The following is a 20,243-nucleotide window of genomic DNA, read 5'->3' on the forward strand; positions in this document are numbered from 1 at the left end:
CTTTAAAAACTAATATAAATTTAATTTTAATTTTACAAATTCCCTATAATCTGTCAAAAGTTACTAAAAAATTGAGGGAAAAATAGGACAGGTTCTAAACATTACAAAAATACAAAATAACCTGGACAAAAATAGGACAACTTTCAGTTCCTAAAATAACTATCAAAAAATTGATCAAAGTTGAAATGTTCAATTTTTTTGTCCCTAAAAAAATTACTTAAAAATTGACTAAATAAATGATCGTTACAAAAACATGGAATATCTGGGAAACCGTTTGAAGCAGCCTTTGACATTTTGTATCAAATTAAAGGTATCGGAAAAAGGAAACCAACAGTGAAGAAAAAATGGGGAGTGCCTTTGAAAAAATAGTGTTACGGATATTTAAAAATTTAAAAGTTCAGAGCTTTGAAAAAGTGTTTTTAGACGGTTGCGCATACCATAAGAAAATGCGACCTGTCCTTAATAAAGCAGTGAAAACTGTTTTGCAATATCTCTCACCGTTTTCGAATAATAAATTTTTAAAATTACTCTTGCAAATTCCATTTTTGGCATAAAAACTTTAATATCGACGAAGCCCTTGGAGAAAAAGGTCAACTATATGGGGTATCGTTGTCAGTGCCGTATTTATATAAGGGGCAAAAATTGTAAGGGCGGCATATTTGGAGGAAAACAGAAAAATTAAAATGCGTTCAAATTTTTTAGGTAAACGGTGAATCGGTAAATGAAATGAAGCAAAAATAAAATCTGTTAGTACATTCATTGCATTGCAAATATAGCCAATGAATGCCTTACTTTTTTTTAGTCAAAGGGAGCGTTTGCGCTGTAATAATGGTGATACATATAGTGATATGTCAAGGGAGGCAAAAAATGTTTGCCCACAGAAACCCTAAATCCGGCACTGATCGTTGTACTCCAAATTCGGCATAGAAACCGAAAATGTAGAGAAAATAGGGGGTCCCTATAAAAAATAACAGAGTTGATGGCTACTTCCGGTATTTGCGGAAGTGGCGCCATCTTGAAAATATTTTAGTTCAATTCATCATGTGCGAAAACCCTTAAGAGACTTATCAGTTTAGTTTCATTTTCAAGGGTTCTCCATATCTTTCTAACTGGCGCTTGTCAAAAATGACCCTGTGGCCTGTATGCAAACGAAAAGCTTCTTAGTCAATTAATTCTAAGAACGTATCATACGTCCACATTCGACTTCATTCGTTATCGTCAGTGACTACTCGTTTATCGAGTTGATGCCTCGATATCGCTCTAGAAAATTCTCGACAATTAAAAGAAAAAAAAAATGTAGTTAATGTTATTAACCAAAAATAAAGCATTGTGACTTCCGTTCAGAGTTTGCACTAAATTTCTTAGGCCAAAAATAGGAGTTACCACACTAATTTCTACAAAGTTAACCTTGATAATAATAAACAAACATATAAAATATATTTACCGAAAATGAACCAAAACCAGTAAGAGGGATAGAGGTTAGAGAGAGTGTGAAAAAAGCAATACAAACGATTATTGACAGTGGACAGTTGTGAAACGAACGCGCAAGTTAAAAAGAAGTTTTAACTATCTAAACCCAAAACATATATATTTGCGCAAAACAAGAATGTACTTTATTTTGGTGTATTAAATATTTTTTTCCTATAATTAATAGTAGGTAATTTATATTTTATAGTAATTTATTTATTTATATTGCAACCCGTTAAAACCGAAAAAAACTAGTTGGAAGTTATTAAAATCGACTATTAGTATTAAAACACCCTGAAAAAGGCGATCAAAATTTAAATTAGTCGTGTGTAGCATCAAGTCAGTATTGTTGATTATGAAAGATTATGAAATGTGTTATCAAACGACGTAGTTTTCGAAAATGGAAAAAAATACAGTGTGGCTTATTTAAAATAAGAAAGTGGCTATTCACATCCGGTAAAACCGGAAGTGAAACGATCATGATCATGTTTTCTTTTGATAGATCATTAAAAACTGTGTCCGTATGCAAATTTTCAAAATCTGAAAACTGTTAGGTAACATTTTGCGTGAAACAGCCTGTATGGTTTGCTTTTTATCCGAAGATGTACCAGACGGTCTTCAAGTTTTTGTGTTTTAAGATCCTCCACTCCACCATAACTTATTCCCTGAGGAGCTGTTTTGAAAAGTACAAAATAAATCAATTTTAAATGTGTATAAGTAGTGTGTATTTAACCCCCAGGTTCTACGCTTACATTACAGTAACATGGACATAAAATCAACCTGGCAACGTTTGTAAATGGCCACAGGAATGCTTACTCCCTCCTAAAGGTAACTGGTTCCCGCTTAAATTTGAAATCGAAAAGTGGCACGTGATCGCGAACATCTATGGCCTTACGTTAGTTGCAAACAACGCGTATGACCTAAAGCGTAGTAGGGAAGGAACGCAAAATGAAACGCTATAATGGCGTAATAGTATAATTCTTACTTTATATTTTATCATTGACTAATACCCCCCCAATTAGTCAATGATTTTATATAAGGTTTTCATTTTGATCAGTTATTTTAACAGTCAATAATCTCGAATGAGCAATAATGAAAATGTTATCAACAGCTCAACACAAAACATATGATTGTAAAAACAGGTTAAAAACAAATTGCAAAACAAATAATTGATTGGAGTAGGTACAACCATCAACGTGCAACAAAACCCTATTGGAAAATTTGCATGGTCTTGCAAAGCAAAATTTAACTTTAACAACAAAATATGTAGATACTATTGAACTGATACTCATATCGCGCACAGCAGTGCTAAACCCAAGAGTTTTTGTTAACAGAGTCCCACCCCTGGAACTCGTGGGGGAAATGCAAGCCTGAGATTCGAGATCAACCACAGTTTTAGATGTTGTAATAGTATTAAATATTTTGGTTACAGTATTCCCATCTCTGGGATTCTCTTTGCAGGGCGAAAATCCGATCACGATAAGGGGCCGAGGAGGAGGACTATGGTTGGTAGAAATTAATTCCTCTCGTTGAGACCTTTCATTAGAGTACCATATGAAAGATAAAACTAGCCCCCCTCCCCTCCTCTTTTGATAAGGAGGCAGAGAGAAGGGTGGTAGTTGATAAAAACAGTCGTTCCTTTTGAGACGACAAAATTTGTTGACGGTCTGGCACACCTTCAAGATATAGGCTACGTATTGCGAAAAATTCCAGGACTCATAAGACCATTCCCCTAAAAGTAGTTGAAAACCGCAGAAGTGGGTCCGGGGCGGGGCGGATCGACAGACGGGCGGGCGGACAAAACGCAAACAATAAATAAACAATAAATAAACAATTTTTTTTATTTCGTAAGAAATCGTGAAAAAAGGTAACATTTTCCAATCGACTTTTTCACAAAAAAAGTCCGGTAACTTAATCACTAAAAAAACTGTTTTTTTCGACACACGCGCCATAAATGTAATATGTGTTGCCTATAACTAGGTACCCTATGAAGCAGGTTTTGGACGAATATGATAATATAACCAAAACATCAATTGATAGTATGAAATTGTTTTTTAGTCCCCAAGATTGATTCTATTTCATAATCTTGTTGCGCCCTCTCCATGTTGGTAGTCACAGCGGGTTTGTGAATAACTAAAAGAAAAATTTGTTCTACTTCCTCTGTCCATTATTTTGTTTAGAATTATACTGTCGAGTCGCGCTATCGACAGCTTCGCATAGGTTATTGTTATGAAATTTTTGCAGATCTGACTGTGGAAGCATTCCCCATCAAACGATCCAATGGAAAAATTTAAATTTATAATCGCACGGAGAAAAAGTATGCAATCTTTAATGGAAAATGTAAAAATTATTTATAAACTTTCCCCTCCACGTAGGTATTTTTAAATGGCAAACTTAAATCGGTGTTTGGATGTGCGTTTCCTGTTATGCGCAGTGTGGAAGCACAAAGGCGACTCCATATTAGTGGTAGGCGGTTGCCGTGCAATAAAAAGTTAGTTTTTGTTTCGGAAGGTGTTGCAGGATTGTGACGTTGTGTTGTAGATTAGAAACGAAATAAATTACTTGCTGGTTTGGGTACGGTTGCTCCGCGGCGCTCGACGAATAAATCGGCGCCTTGTTAACCTATATTATACCTACAACGGCCGTGTGACCATATACAGTGTATTTATTTTTCTAACTTAAATCTTGTTATTCCTTTAATTAAGTAATATGGCTTCGATAACCTTGTTATAGTAATTAGATTAAACTTAATACATAGGGAATATAAGAACAAATTAGTGGTTTGAAATTGAGTACCACACCCAGCAAACCGCGATGGACGTTCTTCAAAGAACTATAAATTATCTATAAGTGCATTCAGTGTTAATTAATTGTGGATGGTAACGAGGTCGAGCCTCGATTTTTGTGCCGAGCATGACCATGGCGTGCTGTCAGTCGGACGAGGTTAGGGAGCAAAAGCGTATTAACCAAGAAATAGAGAAGCAATTACGGCGTGATAAAAGAGATGCACGTCGAGAACTCAAATTGTTGTTGCTGGGTAAGTATCGACACCCCTTAATGCGTTTATTATACAAACACACCATCCATCGGCGATGTTTTATTATTTATATTTCACCCCATGTGATGGGGGAGCTCATTTGTTAAGTATATCCTTGTCTATCATGTGTGTACGGCCTTGAAGAGAAATCTGACTATATTTAGGGCAGTATTTAAACGCAAACAGGATGTCTACGTCCACTTTCCTCTCGAAAATGGGAAATTTCCGTTTACACTCCATAATTTTGTTAATCAAATTTGAAACATATCAATCGAGCGCAGGCTATTTCGTACCTCGAGAAGATTTTAATTATCGTTATCGATAGGATAACCAATTTGTGTATTAAAATTTCCCATCATTTGGTAAATGTATTCAAGATTATATCATTCTGATATATAATTTTAAATTATGTAAGAGTCTATGTTTATTTATCTACACAAATTTTATACCTTGCACTTATTTTTATATGCAAAAAGTAATTTCATAAATTCGTATCACGACGGTCATGTTCACATAATCTACAGGGTGGACACGAAGCGCGGCACTAATTTACACTGTATGTCTCACGAGATATTGACCAAGAAGCTGTTTTACAATCGAAAATTATACCTACCTACGTTGAAATTGTTCATGACCACTTATTCCCTCTTTCAGAAACAAACACAGACCCCCGTAAATAGTTTTAATACATCACGCCACGGAAACATTAAAATTCCGATGTTTGCCTTTCTGGCAACTTTCTGGTACTTTTCGGCGATGTTCTAACATAAAACAATTAGGTCTCAATTTAATCAGGGAAACATTCTCAGAAATTCTCGCATAAATAAGTAATGATTTGTTATGAAAAATGCATACAATTTACTTGGAGGCAATGAGTTTGTACATACTTTTTTTCCATCGAAACTGATCCATAAATAACGATTGTCATTTATTGATTAAAATTTAAACGATTAGAATCGAGCAATTTCAAAGATTTTTTTGACCCGGGTCTCAGAGCAAGCTACCGAACGCAAAAAGAGAATATCTTTATCCGACGGTGTTATATGTCACATTCTTCAAAGTGAAAGTAAAATACGTCTGTGATCTGTGAAGCATCAGATAAAGACGAACGCTTATTTTGAAGGGGAAGAACATCTTTACTCAAGCCGAATCAGGGGCGTAAAACACGTGGTAAGGGCGTCGCACTCGTGCGAATGACTAAAGCGTATTTCTTACGCGCTACCTTCAGCACGTTAAAACAAATTTTACCGTGAGGTCGATGGTGGAATATTACCTACTTATACCATAACTGTCTAAGCGCACTTGGAAACGAAATGTTTAATTGCGCTTTTAATTTAATGTCGTTAGTAGTATCTCCAACTAAAATTTCTCCTCGAATTTCTCCTAAACATCTCTACTCAGAAGAATGCAGTGCAAACTTCGGCGCAAATGTATATGCTTTTGTCTTTAGATCTCCATGTACTATAGTCTATTACATAAAAAGAAAGCACATGGTGCTACTCGCTCTCAGTGAATGAATCCAGAAAACGTTAAAACTGTAGGTACTTATAGTCCGATTCACACTGGGAGTTCAGTATTGGTGTTATGGAAGGTAGCGTTGCCAAATACATATGCTGTCTCAGAAAAGACCAGGGTTGGAGACAGTCCTATAATTCTTTTAGCATAACAATGGCAGGTGTCATTTAGTACAGCTAATAAATCAATACACATCTAGATCAAGGAAATAAGCAATTTATTTATACCACATTGGTACTCAATCATACTTAAATAACGCCCAATTTTTGTAGAATTGTTATGATCGTATACATTACGATAACTGTCTCCCTTACTTACGTGGTTATTTGGTTTTAGTCTCGGTTTTAATTATCCAGCAAGTAGGTACTTACTTATTTTGTGCCGAGTAGGTATTTGTTGAAACAAATTCTTTAGATAGAGTACTTAGGTTAATTAAACAAGTACAAATTGTGCACAACCCTTGTGCAAGTGAAGCGCATTTTTTTAAACACCCCTACGAAATTGCTTCCATAAATAAGAAAGTTGGCACTGCACATGCTACACAAAACCAAATTTGGAAAATGGCGCTACATTTGCTTTTATTCCAAGTGGCTATTTATCAAATTTCATTTGAATGCTTCCATAAATAAGAAAGTTGGCACTGCGCATGCTCAAAACCAAATTTGGAAAATGGTGCTACATTTGCTTTTATTCCAAGTTGCTATGTATGAAATTTCATTTAAATCCCTCTAAAAATAAAAAAGAAAACCAGATTTTGAAACTGGTGTTAAATTTTCTTTTATTCCACGTGGCTAATATTAAATTTCATTTAAATCCCTCCATAAATAAGAAAGTTGGCACTGCGCATGCGCAAAACCAAATTTGGAAAATGGCGCTACATTTGGTGTTATTCCAAGTGGCTATGTATCAAATTTTATTTAAATGCCGAATGGTTATATTTCTTCCAAACGTCCCAATCGCCTAACGGCTCGCCAGTCAACTTCTCCTATCGCCAGTAAAAACTCACTTACCTGGCTAATGATGTAAAATACTATTTCTGTCTTATATCATAACTATGAACATCATGTTGCGTTATAAAAGGTATGCTCGTTCGACTTGGTATGGCATAAGCCTGCTAAAATATACACACGGTAATGTTGCGATGTTTAATGTCTTGAAGGTATTTCGGCAGTCATCCCAATATCTACCATTGGCGACGATCCTGATCGCACGACGGTGTAGCTTGAAGATATACTGGGTGGTGCCTAGCGCGACGCAACATAGGGATTTCAATGGTAATTTCTTTATAGTCAATTACTAGCTCCCCAAATTATTTTAGAAGAGAAAAAAATACTGCATCTGTTCATACCTCGGTTCATACTATTAGTTACGAGGGGTAAACCGCTGCTTGAAGTAGGTGTACAAGCAATTTGAAGTACGCTGAAGTACAATGAAGTACGATGAATTACGTGGAAGTACGCTGAAGTACGTTGAATTCCACTGAAGTACAATGAATTACTTTGAAGTACGGCGAATTTCACAGAAGTACGCTGAAATACATTTCGATTCCAATTTAATGCAATAAATAAAAATGTTTTACGAAAATCGATCTTTGTCTAGTGCAAGGTGAAATAAAGGAACCTAAAACATATATTTTTTTAATACAATTACGTTGATCATTTTTTTAACTCCAATGTAAAAAATTGCATCATACTACAATGATCTTTGATCGAGAGTAGCACCGTTAAGTTTTAAGTTAAGAACATATAGGATTATCTTTTCGCAGTTCTATTTTAAAGACCACTTTGTTAGAATAAGACTTTACGATTTTGCAACTTGCCCGTTGCTTCATTTCGGCTTTTAGCATAATCCCTTATTTGGCAAATTTAAGACTTGTCATTTAGATTACGTGTCACTAAGAGACCTTTTTGAATAGTGTTGTTTTTATAAGAAATAATTTTGTGTCGACCGAGACAGCCGACCATTATCAACAACGTGGGCGACAATGTGCTGATCTCGGTGCAAATTTATTTGTAAAAATTATCAAAGTCCTCGTTTGAGATCGAAGGGACTTCAGCGCATTTTTGTGTGGCAGATCAGTATTCTATTAGCCACTTTCGACTCAACCTTCAATAACAGATCTTGTCGAAGGCTACTACATTCACTAACCGCTTCCCACTTTCCGCGTGCACCCGCAATTCGCTTTTAAAGATTTGACTCCACCATCAGGAAGATCGTGTCGGGGGCTACCACATTTCCTTTGACGGTACCCCCTTCCGACGTCCCGTTCATCCGCAATTCGCGATTGAAGATTTGACTCCACCATCAGTGAGATCGTGTCGCGGGCTACCACATTCCCTTTTACGGTACCCATTTCCGACGTCCCGTTCACCCGCAATTCGCGTTTGAAGATTTGACTCCACCATCAGGAAGATCGTGTCGGGGGCTACGACATTTCCTTTGACGGTACCCCCTTCCGACGTCCCGTTCACCCGCAATTCGCGATTGAAGATTTGACTCCACCATCAGTGAGATCGTGTCGCGGGCTACCACATTTCCTTTGACGGTACCCCCTTCCGACGTCCCGTTCACCCGCAATTCGCGTTTGAAGATTTGACTCCACCATCAGTGAGATCGTGTCGCGGACTACCACATTCTCTTTTACGGTACCCACTTCCGACGTCCCGTTCACTCGCAATTCACTTCTATTGGCGACACGAGAAAGAGAGACAGCGATTCGAGATTCACGAAATTTTAAACCGCGTGAGTTCGCAACGGAAGGTAAAAGGCGCCTGACTACTTCTCGAAGACGCGCGCGCCGCCTCGCAAAAGGTCGTTAATTTCGCCCCTATGACAAAAAAACAAAATTCCGCCACGCAGGAGTTGTGCGCGTTTACAACATCTTTCCGACGACACCAATTTCAAAAGAATCGGACCAAAACTGTAGTAGAAGATAGGAAAAAACTGAAAAACTTCACGTTAGTATACTACGCTCGAGGATGACGCCCAGATGTCGCCAACCCCACATCATGTAGCCATGTCCCTAAGGTTGACAAATTTCACGGCCCTGTAGATACACCCGTTGCCTTTCTACAAGAGTTCTTCTACGCGCCCACATTTGCTGCCAGCCAGCCAGCCAGCCAGCCAGCCAGCCAAAGTGAGATTAAAAGCTACTTTTTACAAATAAATTTGCAAAAATGCGCTAAAAAGTAGCTTTTAATCTCACTTTGGCTGGCTGGCTGGCTGCAAATGTGGCCGCGTAGAAGAACTCTTGTAGAAAGGCAACGGGTGTACGTGTATCTACAAGGCCGTGAAATTTGTCAACCTTAGGGACATGGCTACATGATGTGGGGTTGGCGACATCTGGGCGTCATCCTCGAGCGTAGTTTTTCAGTTTTTTCCTATCTTCTACTACAGATTTGGTCCGATTCTTTTCAAATTGGTGTCGTCGGAAAGATGTTGTAAACGCGCACAACTCCTGCGTGGCGGAATTTTGTTTTTTGTCCTAGGGGCGAAATTAACGACCTTTTGCGAGGCGCGCGCGCGTCTTCGAGAAGTAGTCGACTTCGGGCGCCTTTTATCTTCCGTTGCGAACTCACGCGGTTTAACGTTTCGTAAATCTCGAATCGCTGTCTCTCTTTCTCGTGTCGCCAATAGAAGCGAATTGCGGGTGGGTGAACGGGACGTCGGAAGTGGCTACCGTCAAAGGGAATGTGGTAGCCCCCGACACGATTTTAACTTTAAAAGCGAATTGCGGGTGCACGCGGAAAATGGGAAACGGTTAGTGAATGTAGTAGCCTTCGACAAGATCTGTTATTGTTGGTTGAGTCGAAAGTGGCTAATAGAATACTGATCTGCCACACAAAAATGCGCTGAAGTCCCTTCGATCTCACACGAGAACTTTGATAACCGTTGAGTGATAAATAGTAAGAGGCGCAATTATATGTAAAATTGCGTTCCAGGTTCCAGCTCGCATACAAATTTCAACAAATGAATATGACTTGCACCCATGTTGAGGGAGGGTGGTAAACGTGTGATTCTTATGCGTGATGTTTAAGCATAAGAATCACACGTTTACCACCCTCCCACAACATGGGTGCAAGTCAAATTAATTTACTGAAATTTGTATGCGAGCTGGAACCTGACTCGCAATTTTACATATAGTTGCGCCTCTTACTATTTATCACTCAACGGTTAAAACATAATGGGATTTTGTAAAAGCGAATATATAAAATCATGTAACAAAGTAACATTCGTACTTGATTTGGAAAAAAACGAGGGAATCAAGTACTCGTATAATAACGAGTATATAGACGTATGCTGCGTAAAAACATAGTATATGTCTGTTTACGAGAATATACCAAATTTGGAACAATTAAAATGTACTAACATAGTTATAAGTAGGTTAAATTGCACGAAAACAACTTGAAGTACGCTGAATTACGTGTGAATTACATTGAAGTACGGTGACTTACTTTGAAGTACGGTGAATTACTCTGAAGTACGGCGAATTCCGGAAGTACGGGATGTAAGCTGAAGTAAGTGTACAAATTATTACCAGCGGTTTACCCCTCGCATTCGCCCTTTGTGAGTACCCTCTTCCGACAATCCGTTCTTGAGGTATAAGGGAATATACCCGATGCCGATCACAATAAGAGGTCGAGGAGGAGGGCTATGGTTGGTAGAAATTAATTCCTTTCGTTGAGACCTTTCATTAGAGTACCATGAAGGATAAAACTAGTTCCATCTTTAGAGCCACTTTCTCCACATTACATTGAATTAAACCGACAACTAAATTTTTGGGAAATACATATTGAGTACTCACGTGGTTAGTTCATTTCTAAATTCGTCGTCCTCATCTAGAAACGACCCTGAAAATTTCTGTAATCGTTAATGCTCTTTTTGGGCTAAACTTAAAATAGTAAAATCAAAATTTGAAAATATTCGCTCGTCTAAAAGATAGAGAAAAATGAAGAAATTATCAATTCTAGAATGGCGCTGTTTCTTAGTTAAAAGCGATATAAAAATGTTTATTACAAAAGTTTCTTTATAATGATTGTTGAATAATCCGAGGAATAATTACAGTTTTCGAAATGAGTAGACGCGAGAGTAGACGGAGGTCAGCAAACCTCATTTTTTTTAGTGGAACACCCCGTTTACTTTAATCTAAAAAGATAGCATATTAAATTCTCTTTTCAAAAATATAATACATTAGGGATGATGTTCACAAAAGTGATTAAAAAAATTTAAGATGCATAATGGTACTTAATTTTTTGGAATTTTTTAAGGTTTTTTAAAATGTAATATTGTGCACTATAAACATAATTGAGGTAACAAAGCGAAGTAGTGGCTACCCTCAAAATTGTTGGACATTTCCACATATCTGACACTTATTTCATTTTTAACGCATTGGTAAATGTTAATTAAGGATCCTCAGATCTTTTATAGTTTTGTATTGTCGTCCGTCCGCCCGTGTGCGCTTTAACTCTTTTTAAAAGTGGCCGATTGTGTTGAAGTTGGTGTACGGGTACTTGGGACATTAAGGACGGGCACTATTGATTTTTAGGAAGCTGGTTTAACAGTAACAAAAGTTATAGGACTTCGAGTGAATCGGGCACAGGAAAAACTGCGGGCTCAATGTAATAGAAATCAACATATTTCGTTCCTTAGGTCATGTATCGAGTTCGGACTTTCGCTAGGTATTTTATTAGCAAAGTTTAAAATTATCGATCACACGAGTAACCTAACTCAAAATAGAGAGCTCAGAGAAAACTTTTAATAAAACTTAGTTTGCCTTTTAGAGCCTGCACATCTACACATAGTAGAAAGCGAGGTAGAAAGCTTTTAGTGAAAATTTAAAGTTTCTAGTTCTCACTCTAGCTACTGTAATTGCTCAGATCTCAGCCGGACAGCTAGCCAGCCAGCCAGACAGTCTACCATGACGAATATAAATGCGCTAAAAACGTTTATTAAGCGATGGAAGCGTTATTAAAGGGAGTCTATGGTCTCCGTCTGTCCGTCCGTGGACACTGCCAAACGCTAATATAGGCAGTGGCGGATCCAAGGGGGGGGGGGGGTCATGGGGATCATGACCCCCTCTTAAACATTAACCTTTCTTTATTGTGGAATTAAATTATAAGAAATTAATGGAAAATATTGCCCATCTAAAAATCTAATGACCGTTTGCACCAACAAATTTAAGTTGAACTTAGCTTAAGTATAGCTTAAAATCCATGGCAACGATTGTCTCCAATAATCCTGCCATGGATTTTAAGTGATGCTTAAGCTAACTAAGCTCTGCTTAAATTTGTTGGTGCAAACGGCCATAAGACTCTAAGATGATTATCGATTAAAAACTATTGTTTGATTTATTTATTCTCGAAATTTCTGATTTTTATTAAAATTATGTATAATTAAACAGCCGATAACAAATATTTTGTGGGGCGATGCGTGTAATCCACGCAGGCGGCCGACTTAAAGCCTAAAGGGCGGCGACAACTTAAGGAAGATTTTTCAATTCCTATTTCCTAATGTTTTTCTTTTTAATATTCTGATGTGCCCCCCCCCCCCCCCCCAGTCCCAAAAAACCCCCCATGCCCCCCCCCCCCCAAATCGAAGTCTGGATCCGCCTCTGAATATAGGTAATGTTATTTAGTTTGAATTGAATTTCTTGTTACGCAAGTAATACTCTATCTTATAATAATTATATTATAATTTAAAATGTAAAAACTTATATGCACTTAAACATCGCATTCATAATAATGTTTATGCAGTTCAGTATCTCAAATAAACTAAAATTTACAATGGTTTTGAATATGTGGACGTCGGTGATCGAGTTGCTCTAAATAGGTATTTGTTCACTGACATTTGCTAGCATTTCCACATTTTTGTTGCATTTGCGTTACATTTAATGTTTACAAGATATTTCCAGGGTATTTACCTCCTTGTACGAAAGCGGCATCACGTTGGACTCGACGTTTGACTTCTCCATACACTTAACTAACACACAAAAGGACAAGTGCCAACCAAAAATCAATTACAAATGGAAGAAACACTAGTTGCTCTATCAATTTTCTCCTAATCAATTTATTTGTTTAAAAAACTCATCTAAAGTACAGTTGAGATCACTATGGCTACGCATTTTGCTCCTTTATCGAACGAAAGTGGCAATATAAAGTTAATGTTTGCTTGTACTCGAGAAGGCGAGAAACAAGGGGAATGGTGTGCCATGGGTACCACACGCCATTGTTGTTCACTTTGCTTTTGATCTGTTGTAAGTTACAATCAACCGTTCTTTGTTTTCAAGAAATGAATAATTAATGATTTGGGGAAATCAAAATCAGAAATTAAAAGCATTTATCTGTTTATCTCGTGAAAACAATAAAATTATAAATACAGCGCCTGCAAAAAGGTGTGGTGTTCCAATTTTTATTTTATTTTTATTTATTGCACTTGCGTAATATTCCTTTAGTGTTTACAAAACTATTCCAGGGTAGTTACCCCCTTGTACCAAAGCAACATCAATGTTGTACCTTTATTACAATTTACATGGAACGAAAATGGGCTTACCTATATATCTCTACTTTTTTTACTTAAAGAAGAGAATGGCGGGTGCGATTTTTAAATATTAAAAATGATAAGTGTGCTGCGCACCATTGTTGTTCGCTTTGTTTTTGATTTGTAGATTATAATTAACAGTCCATTGTTTCCAAGGAATTCTGCTTAACAATGAATAATCAACGATTTGTACAAAACAAAATTAAAAATTAAAAACAATTATCTGGTCTACTTGTGCAATAATTTGCAATTGTGAAAACATTTATAGATACAGCACCTGCAAAAAGGTGTATTGTAACCAATTTTAATTTATTTTATTTTCATTTAAAAACAGTATTCTACCTATATCAAAAAATGGAATTAAATTACCTACGCAATTTCAGTTCTTCAGAACATTGGGCGATCCCAAAAAATAGCAAAATTTAATCAACTCGACGAAATGTGTATTGAAATTTTGAAATTCCGTGCTAATGTTTAAAGTAGACTTAAAACACTATTTACAAGATAAAATTAGATTATGAAGCACGTCTGAAATTATAAGAATAAAACCTTGAATTAAACTCGGAATTAAACGATTACGATGGGAGTTTTTAGTGGATTAAAAATTTTCCGTGTTTGAAGTATTTCAAGATATTTTTGTAAGATTCGTATTGAATAAACGTAATTTTTCACGTATATATTACACTATGTGTAATTATAATTAAGTACGTGCTCCAATCATTTTACCTGTAAAAAGTAACTTATCTACTGAAGCTCGGCTGAAGTTATTGATACTACCTGCTAGCAAACTGTATAAGTAACATCCGACTAAAATTCTGCTGTTATTGTGATTAATCCATAATCCAGTCGATAACATAATTCAAAAATATTGTGAAATTCAACTTGCCCGATGTACATAAGTGCATAAGGTTTATTGTATGTAAAATTTCCAAAGGAAAACTGTTTCGATAACAATAATTAATACATAGGTAAAAATAAATTATCGTGTAATTATCACATAGAATTTGAACCGGAACTGGAAACGGAAATTAGATATATTGTTTCTACTCTAGTTCGATAAAAAAATGTAAGTAATACAAATTGGAACTGATTTTTAACTAAATAAGTACTTATAAGGTTTGTGAGGTTATTAGTTTCTAACGAAACACACATATTGTTATCTGGATCATTAAGAAAATATTTATTTCCTGTATTGTTTAAATTAACAAGCTCCCCGAACGATTAGTTAATCTTATATTGCCATTTTTTCTTTCTCTGTCGCTATCTAATTGCTGTTTTTATTTAAATAATTGTCGCCAATAGTTTCAGTCATTTGTCCAATTGGTTCTTTCATGATCAATACGGCGATATAGTGCTAAACCAAAAACTGGATTGGATCACAAAAACGAAAAGTCGCAATCGAATATCTCACTGTAATATTCAATGAACTTCTAGAAACGCGTTATACTAAAAAAGTTATCCAAAGTCGTCGTGTGGGATCAAAGGGACATTAACGCATTTTTGTGTGGCAGACCAGCATTCTATTATCCAGTTTTGACTCCACCATCAATAACATCTTGTCGGGGGCATTCCATTTGTCGTTACCCGCTTCCGACGTCATGTTCAGAGTTGGACTGGGTCAAGCATAGAGTGACCCGGTGACCCAGTTAGTTTACTGACCCGGTGACCCGGTGACCCAGTTGACCCGGTGACCCAGTTTGACCCGGTGACCCAGCTTGACCCGGTGACCCAGTTTGACCCAGTGACCCAGCTTGACCCGGTGACCCAGTTTGACCCAGTGACCCAGCTTGATCCGGTGACCCAGCTTGACCCAGTTTGACCCGGTGACCCAGCTTGACCCGGTGACCCAGCTTGACCCAGCTTTACTCAGTGACCCGTCCTGACCCGGTGGCCCAGTAATTAAATTATTGTTAGGTATCATCCAAAACAATTTCAAGTAACTTTTAATTTTAAAAAAAGCTTCCTCAATAATATTCGGCAACAAGCACGTAGCCCAATTTCATTCAAGAAAACTAATACCTAAAAAAATCAAATGCATTTGTTTATAGTTTGTAGTCAAGTAGTCAATGAAAGTATTTAGAGAAAAGATTTATTTGGATTAAGCTAACTAGTAGAAAAAAATTAAATGTGAATGAACACCTGTAAGCAAACTGGTAAGCCCTGAAGCAAAGAAATAACATTATTCTAATACAATTCGGTACATGGAAAGTTTTTTACGGCAGTATTAAAGCAAACATCACAGAATCGCTGGGTCAAACTGGGTCACTGGGTCAAACTGGGTCACTGAGTCAAACTGGGTCACTGGGTCAACTGGGTCACTGGGTCTAACTGAAAAGAGTATGACGTGACCCAGCGACCCAGTGACCCAGTTTAATTTAGTGACCCAGTTGACCCAGTGACCCAGTCCAACTCTGGTCATGTTCATCCGCAATTCGCGTTTGAAGTCTTGTCTCCACCACCAGTAATAACTCGTCGGGGGCAATCACATTCCCTTTGTCGGTACCCACTTGGAACGTCCCATTCGTCTGCAATTCACATTTAGGTGGATCTCGCTAAAAAATCCTTCATAAAATAGTACTCAAGTTTTGGGGTACTTCTCATATCACACAAGAAAGAGAGACCGCGATTCGAGCTATTAAGAAACTTTTGGACGTCCAAAGTCGTTACACGCTCTTTGCAAAAGGTGGCTAACTACCCCCCTAGAAAAACAACAAAATTCCGTCACGCAGGAGTTGTGCGGGATCTTTCCGACGACACCAATTTGAAAACAATCGTCTTTCTACAAGCTTTCTTCTACGGGCCCGCATTTGCTGCCAGCCAGCCAGCCGGTCACAATAAGATTAAAAGCTACCTTTTTACAAATAAATGTGCAAAAATGCGCTGAAAACTGCGTTGCGTGTACATTAGATTTACCCTTTAGCGAGGCGAACTCATATATTGGAATATTCTTAAGGTGACTCGGGTTATTTCGGCGATAGAATGAAACATATAAATCGTGCAAAACTCTTGTGCAGATAAAAAGATGTGCCTGGTGCATACCTTCTACTTGCTCTTTATGAGTGCCGCCTTCCGACATTTCGTTTTCAAGATATTTGCATCGACTTCACGAATACATACGTCTCGCCCAGACGATTTATTTAACATATTGTGATAATGAGAACTCTCCTCCGACAATCTGCTCTTGAGATATGTATAAGGAAAAGGAGGACTATGGGTGGTAGAAATTAATTTCTTTCGTTGAGATCTTTTATTAGGGCACCATGAAGGATAAAATCAGTCCCGCAGTTATGATGCACGGTTTACTCTCAAAAAACAACATTTCGTGATATTATGCAATACAACCCCCCCCCCCCAACGAAATTTGATCGACCTCTGGCACACCTTCAAGATAGGCTACCTATTGAAAAAAAACCAGGACTCTGACACTACTCCTATGTATGTACTTAGTTCAAAACCGCAGAAGTGGGTGCGGACATACACTGATCAAACTTCATAAAATTTCTGCCCATTTGTGTGGTCCAATCAAGAACTACAGTTGGAATGTTTTTTCTTGACTTTTCAAATTCTTTGGATTCCTTATTTTTAGAAAATCAGGAAGGGCCTACCCATCAACCTAGGTAGAAGTTCTATTCTTCTAACGGGCGATCAAAAAAGGACGAAATTTGTTATGTGGGGCTTTTTGGACATGAAAATGATGAACCTGAAATTAAGTTTTCGAGAATTCGAAAAAAAATCCACTACAAATTTTCCCGGACTAAAATAGAATTCTACAAAATTTGTTGTGGACATAATACTTGATGAGTGAAGGAACAAATTTGTCGAACAGAAAATCACTTATCAAACAAAAGTTATACTCATATGAAAATTGGCCATCTAATTTTGCGAGTAATTTTGCATGTAATTAGTTGAAAAAGTCGCAAATAACAACAACATATTAACAATTTAAGTCGATATTGGGATACTTATGTACTTATCGACCCCAAATTGAATTTTAATGTGCATGCTGACCTCGATGCTGACTATATTAGCGCAAAGATATGCATCAATCTGTTTGTATTGCGCAGATTATCAAGCAATGTTACCCCCACCAATTTTGCGAACCGCGTATTTTGCTCTAGTACAAAGTCATTTAGCTTATTCCATTATTGCCTGGGGTTACTACCCCTGTTGGAAACCGTTATTTAAAATACAACGAAAAGCAGTAAGAATTATTTCTCGGCTTGGGTACAGAGAAGACTGTCGACATGTTTTTATACAACATAAAATTTTAACACTGGCTTGTTTATTTATTTATAATTGTTTATGTAATGCAAAACGTAATGAAGTTCGCTTTATTAAACACTGTGATATTCATCAGTATGATACTCGTAATAAAGATCACGTCCTTTTGTCTTCTAGTTAAAACTCAGAACAGTACCGATATTGTTATTAAAAACATGTATAATTTCATTCCCCTTAATGTAAAGTCACTATCATATATATAATTTATAAAGATAAAAATTTTCCTTATTGGTAAAGTTTTTTATTCGTACGATGAGTTCTTTAATTATGACTTACGCTATTTAGAATAATATATTACTTGTATTTATACAGATGTATATTGACGATTGTAAGTGGCATCACAGCACATGAATAAATATTATTATTATTATTATTATCTAAAAAGAGCCTATTAAATTCACTTTAAAAATACCTCGAAAAATACTTATAAGACTAAAAATTTAAAAAATCATTATTCACTTAAAAAGATTAAAAAATTATTTCAGCAAAATTAAAGAATGTATACTTAGAGGTATACCTGTATATTTTTTTCATTTGAATCTTTTTTTTTAATTTTTCTTAAACTGTTTTTAATATTTTTGAATCTTTTTGAATTTTTTGAATCAATGGAATCTTTTCAATATCATTCCTGGTGTGTTATAGTTTTGAAAAGAGAATACATATCTTATCTTTTTGATCAACCTGATCTCGTACTTATACTTGCAGATTATTCAATCAATGTAAGGAAACTTTTGTGATACACATTTTTCTGTATCTCTTCTAACTAAGAAAATATAGGTTATTCTGAAATTCACAATTTCTTTATTTTCCCCTCGTTTTCCCCCATTTCTCTTAAACAAGCGAATATTCACAAATCTCAATTGTTGTCAATTTTAAGTGAACCCAAAAGGTGCACATGGCGCATATATTGCCTACAATGACCCTAGAAAAATGTCACAAATGAGACAACCTGTACCTGACACAGACACAGTATACAAACATAATGCGCATTTGTTTTGTATCCCAACAATATCAAATATTCTAGATCATATCATTAAATAATGAACAAGAATTTTATCGTCACCACAAAATTACCCGTTCCCCCTACAAGTTGGTATATTTATTAGAAATGTTGAGCATTTCTGTCGCCAAATGCTTACCAACATGCTAAAGTATTAGTTGTTGACCACCAATTCTTTTGTAAAGAAATTGATTTACTTCTAGAGAGTTTGTCCGTCCATGTGAAACAAGATCTTAGCTACTTTGATAGAATATAGATCTTGTCATGAAGTGAGAAACAACTTCTGAAAATATCTCGGAAAGTATGTTCGAAATGGTGGCGAAATGTTAGCAAACTCTTGATTTTATTCAACACCAATTTCGTTGGTGAAAAAGTAAAACAAAATTGCCTTGAAGCACAGGAACTAAGTTATATGCTTTTTCTATTTTGCTCTCTCTTGTTGATTAAGCTGCTGTAACAAATTTTGGCGTTGTTTGATGGTTTCAATCTTTTTAATGATAGCGCACATGATATGTTATACAAAATACTGACCAATTCATTATGATCTTTGTCACATGTGCACTTGTTTTATTCATGAGATAAAAGAATATTTGATTTTTATTTCATTGTCATTTATTAGGCCGATGTTTTACATTCCGTAATCATTTCCTTATGATTTTGCGGGTACAAAATTGAATATTAAAACAGGCTTAGCATAATTGATTCACCTTCACCGTTTTTGATCATCAACTGGCTATTTGAAATTATTTATTTAATAAGCAATCTTTGTAATTCGACTTATTTATTACAGGCACAGGAGAATCGGGAAAATCAACATTTATCAAACAGATGCGAATTATTCATGGGGCCGGTTATTCAGATGAAGATAAAAGAGGATTTATTAAGCTTGTGTTCCAAAATATTTTTATGGCCATGCAAAGTATGATTCGCGCTATGGATTTGTTGAAAATTCAATACATAGAATCTTCTAGCAGTGTATGTATCTTTACGTTTATTCATTACTTTGTAACTTACTTTGGTACCTTTTCTATAGGAAAAAGCCGATTTGATTCGTGGGATTGACTACGAAACTGTTACCACATTTGAAAACCCCTATGTTGATGCCATCAAGGATTTGTGGAGCGATGGAGGCATACAAGAATGTTACGATCGACGCCGTGAATATCAGTTGACAGATTCTGCCAAATAGTAAGTGTTGTTCACATTTTTTACAAGGTTATCATCATTACGATGATTTGAAAAAATACTGTGATACACTTTCCATCTCCCAATAAAAAAAAAGGTATTCACAAATAACTACAGGACTTTACCTTATAGATAGTGGTTTTGGGTGCTGGAAAGGGCAAAAATTTTAAAATCATTGATGATTGAATGTAGGTACTATTTTAATCTTGCAATTTGGTATTT

The 20,243-nt window shown here is 36.3% G+C and overlaps 1 protein-coding gene across 1 annotated transcript; it reads left to right on the forward strand.

Moving 5' to 3' along the window:
- Positions 1-3,890: 3,890 nt before the first annotated feature.
- On the forward strand, positions 3,891-20,024 carry LOC116163523 (guanine nucleotide-binding protein G(q) subunit alpha-like; the record flags this gene model as incomplete). The annotated part of the gene is given in 3 exon segments (XM_031477500.1): positions 3,891-4,504; positions 19,627-19,811; positions 19,870-20,024. Coding segments are annotated over 3 exon segments (464 nt in total), but the record flags the coding sequence as incomplete, so codon positions are not given.
- Between the last annotated feature and the right edge of the window lie 219 nt (positions 20,025-20,243).

Source organism: Photinus pyralis, unplaced genomic scaffold (assembly GCF_008802855.1).
Source record: "Photinus pyralis isolate 1611_PpyrPB1 unplaced genomic scaffold, Ppyr1.3 Ppyr1.4_LG2, whole genome shotgun sequence".
NCBI classification, from domain to species: domain Eukaryota; kingdom Metazoa; phylum Arthropoda; class Insecta; order Coleoptera; family Lampyridae; genus Photinus; species Photinus pyralis.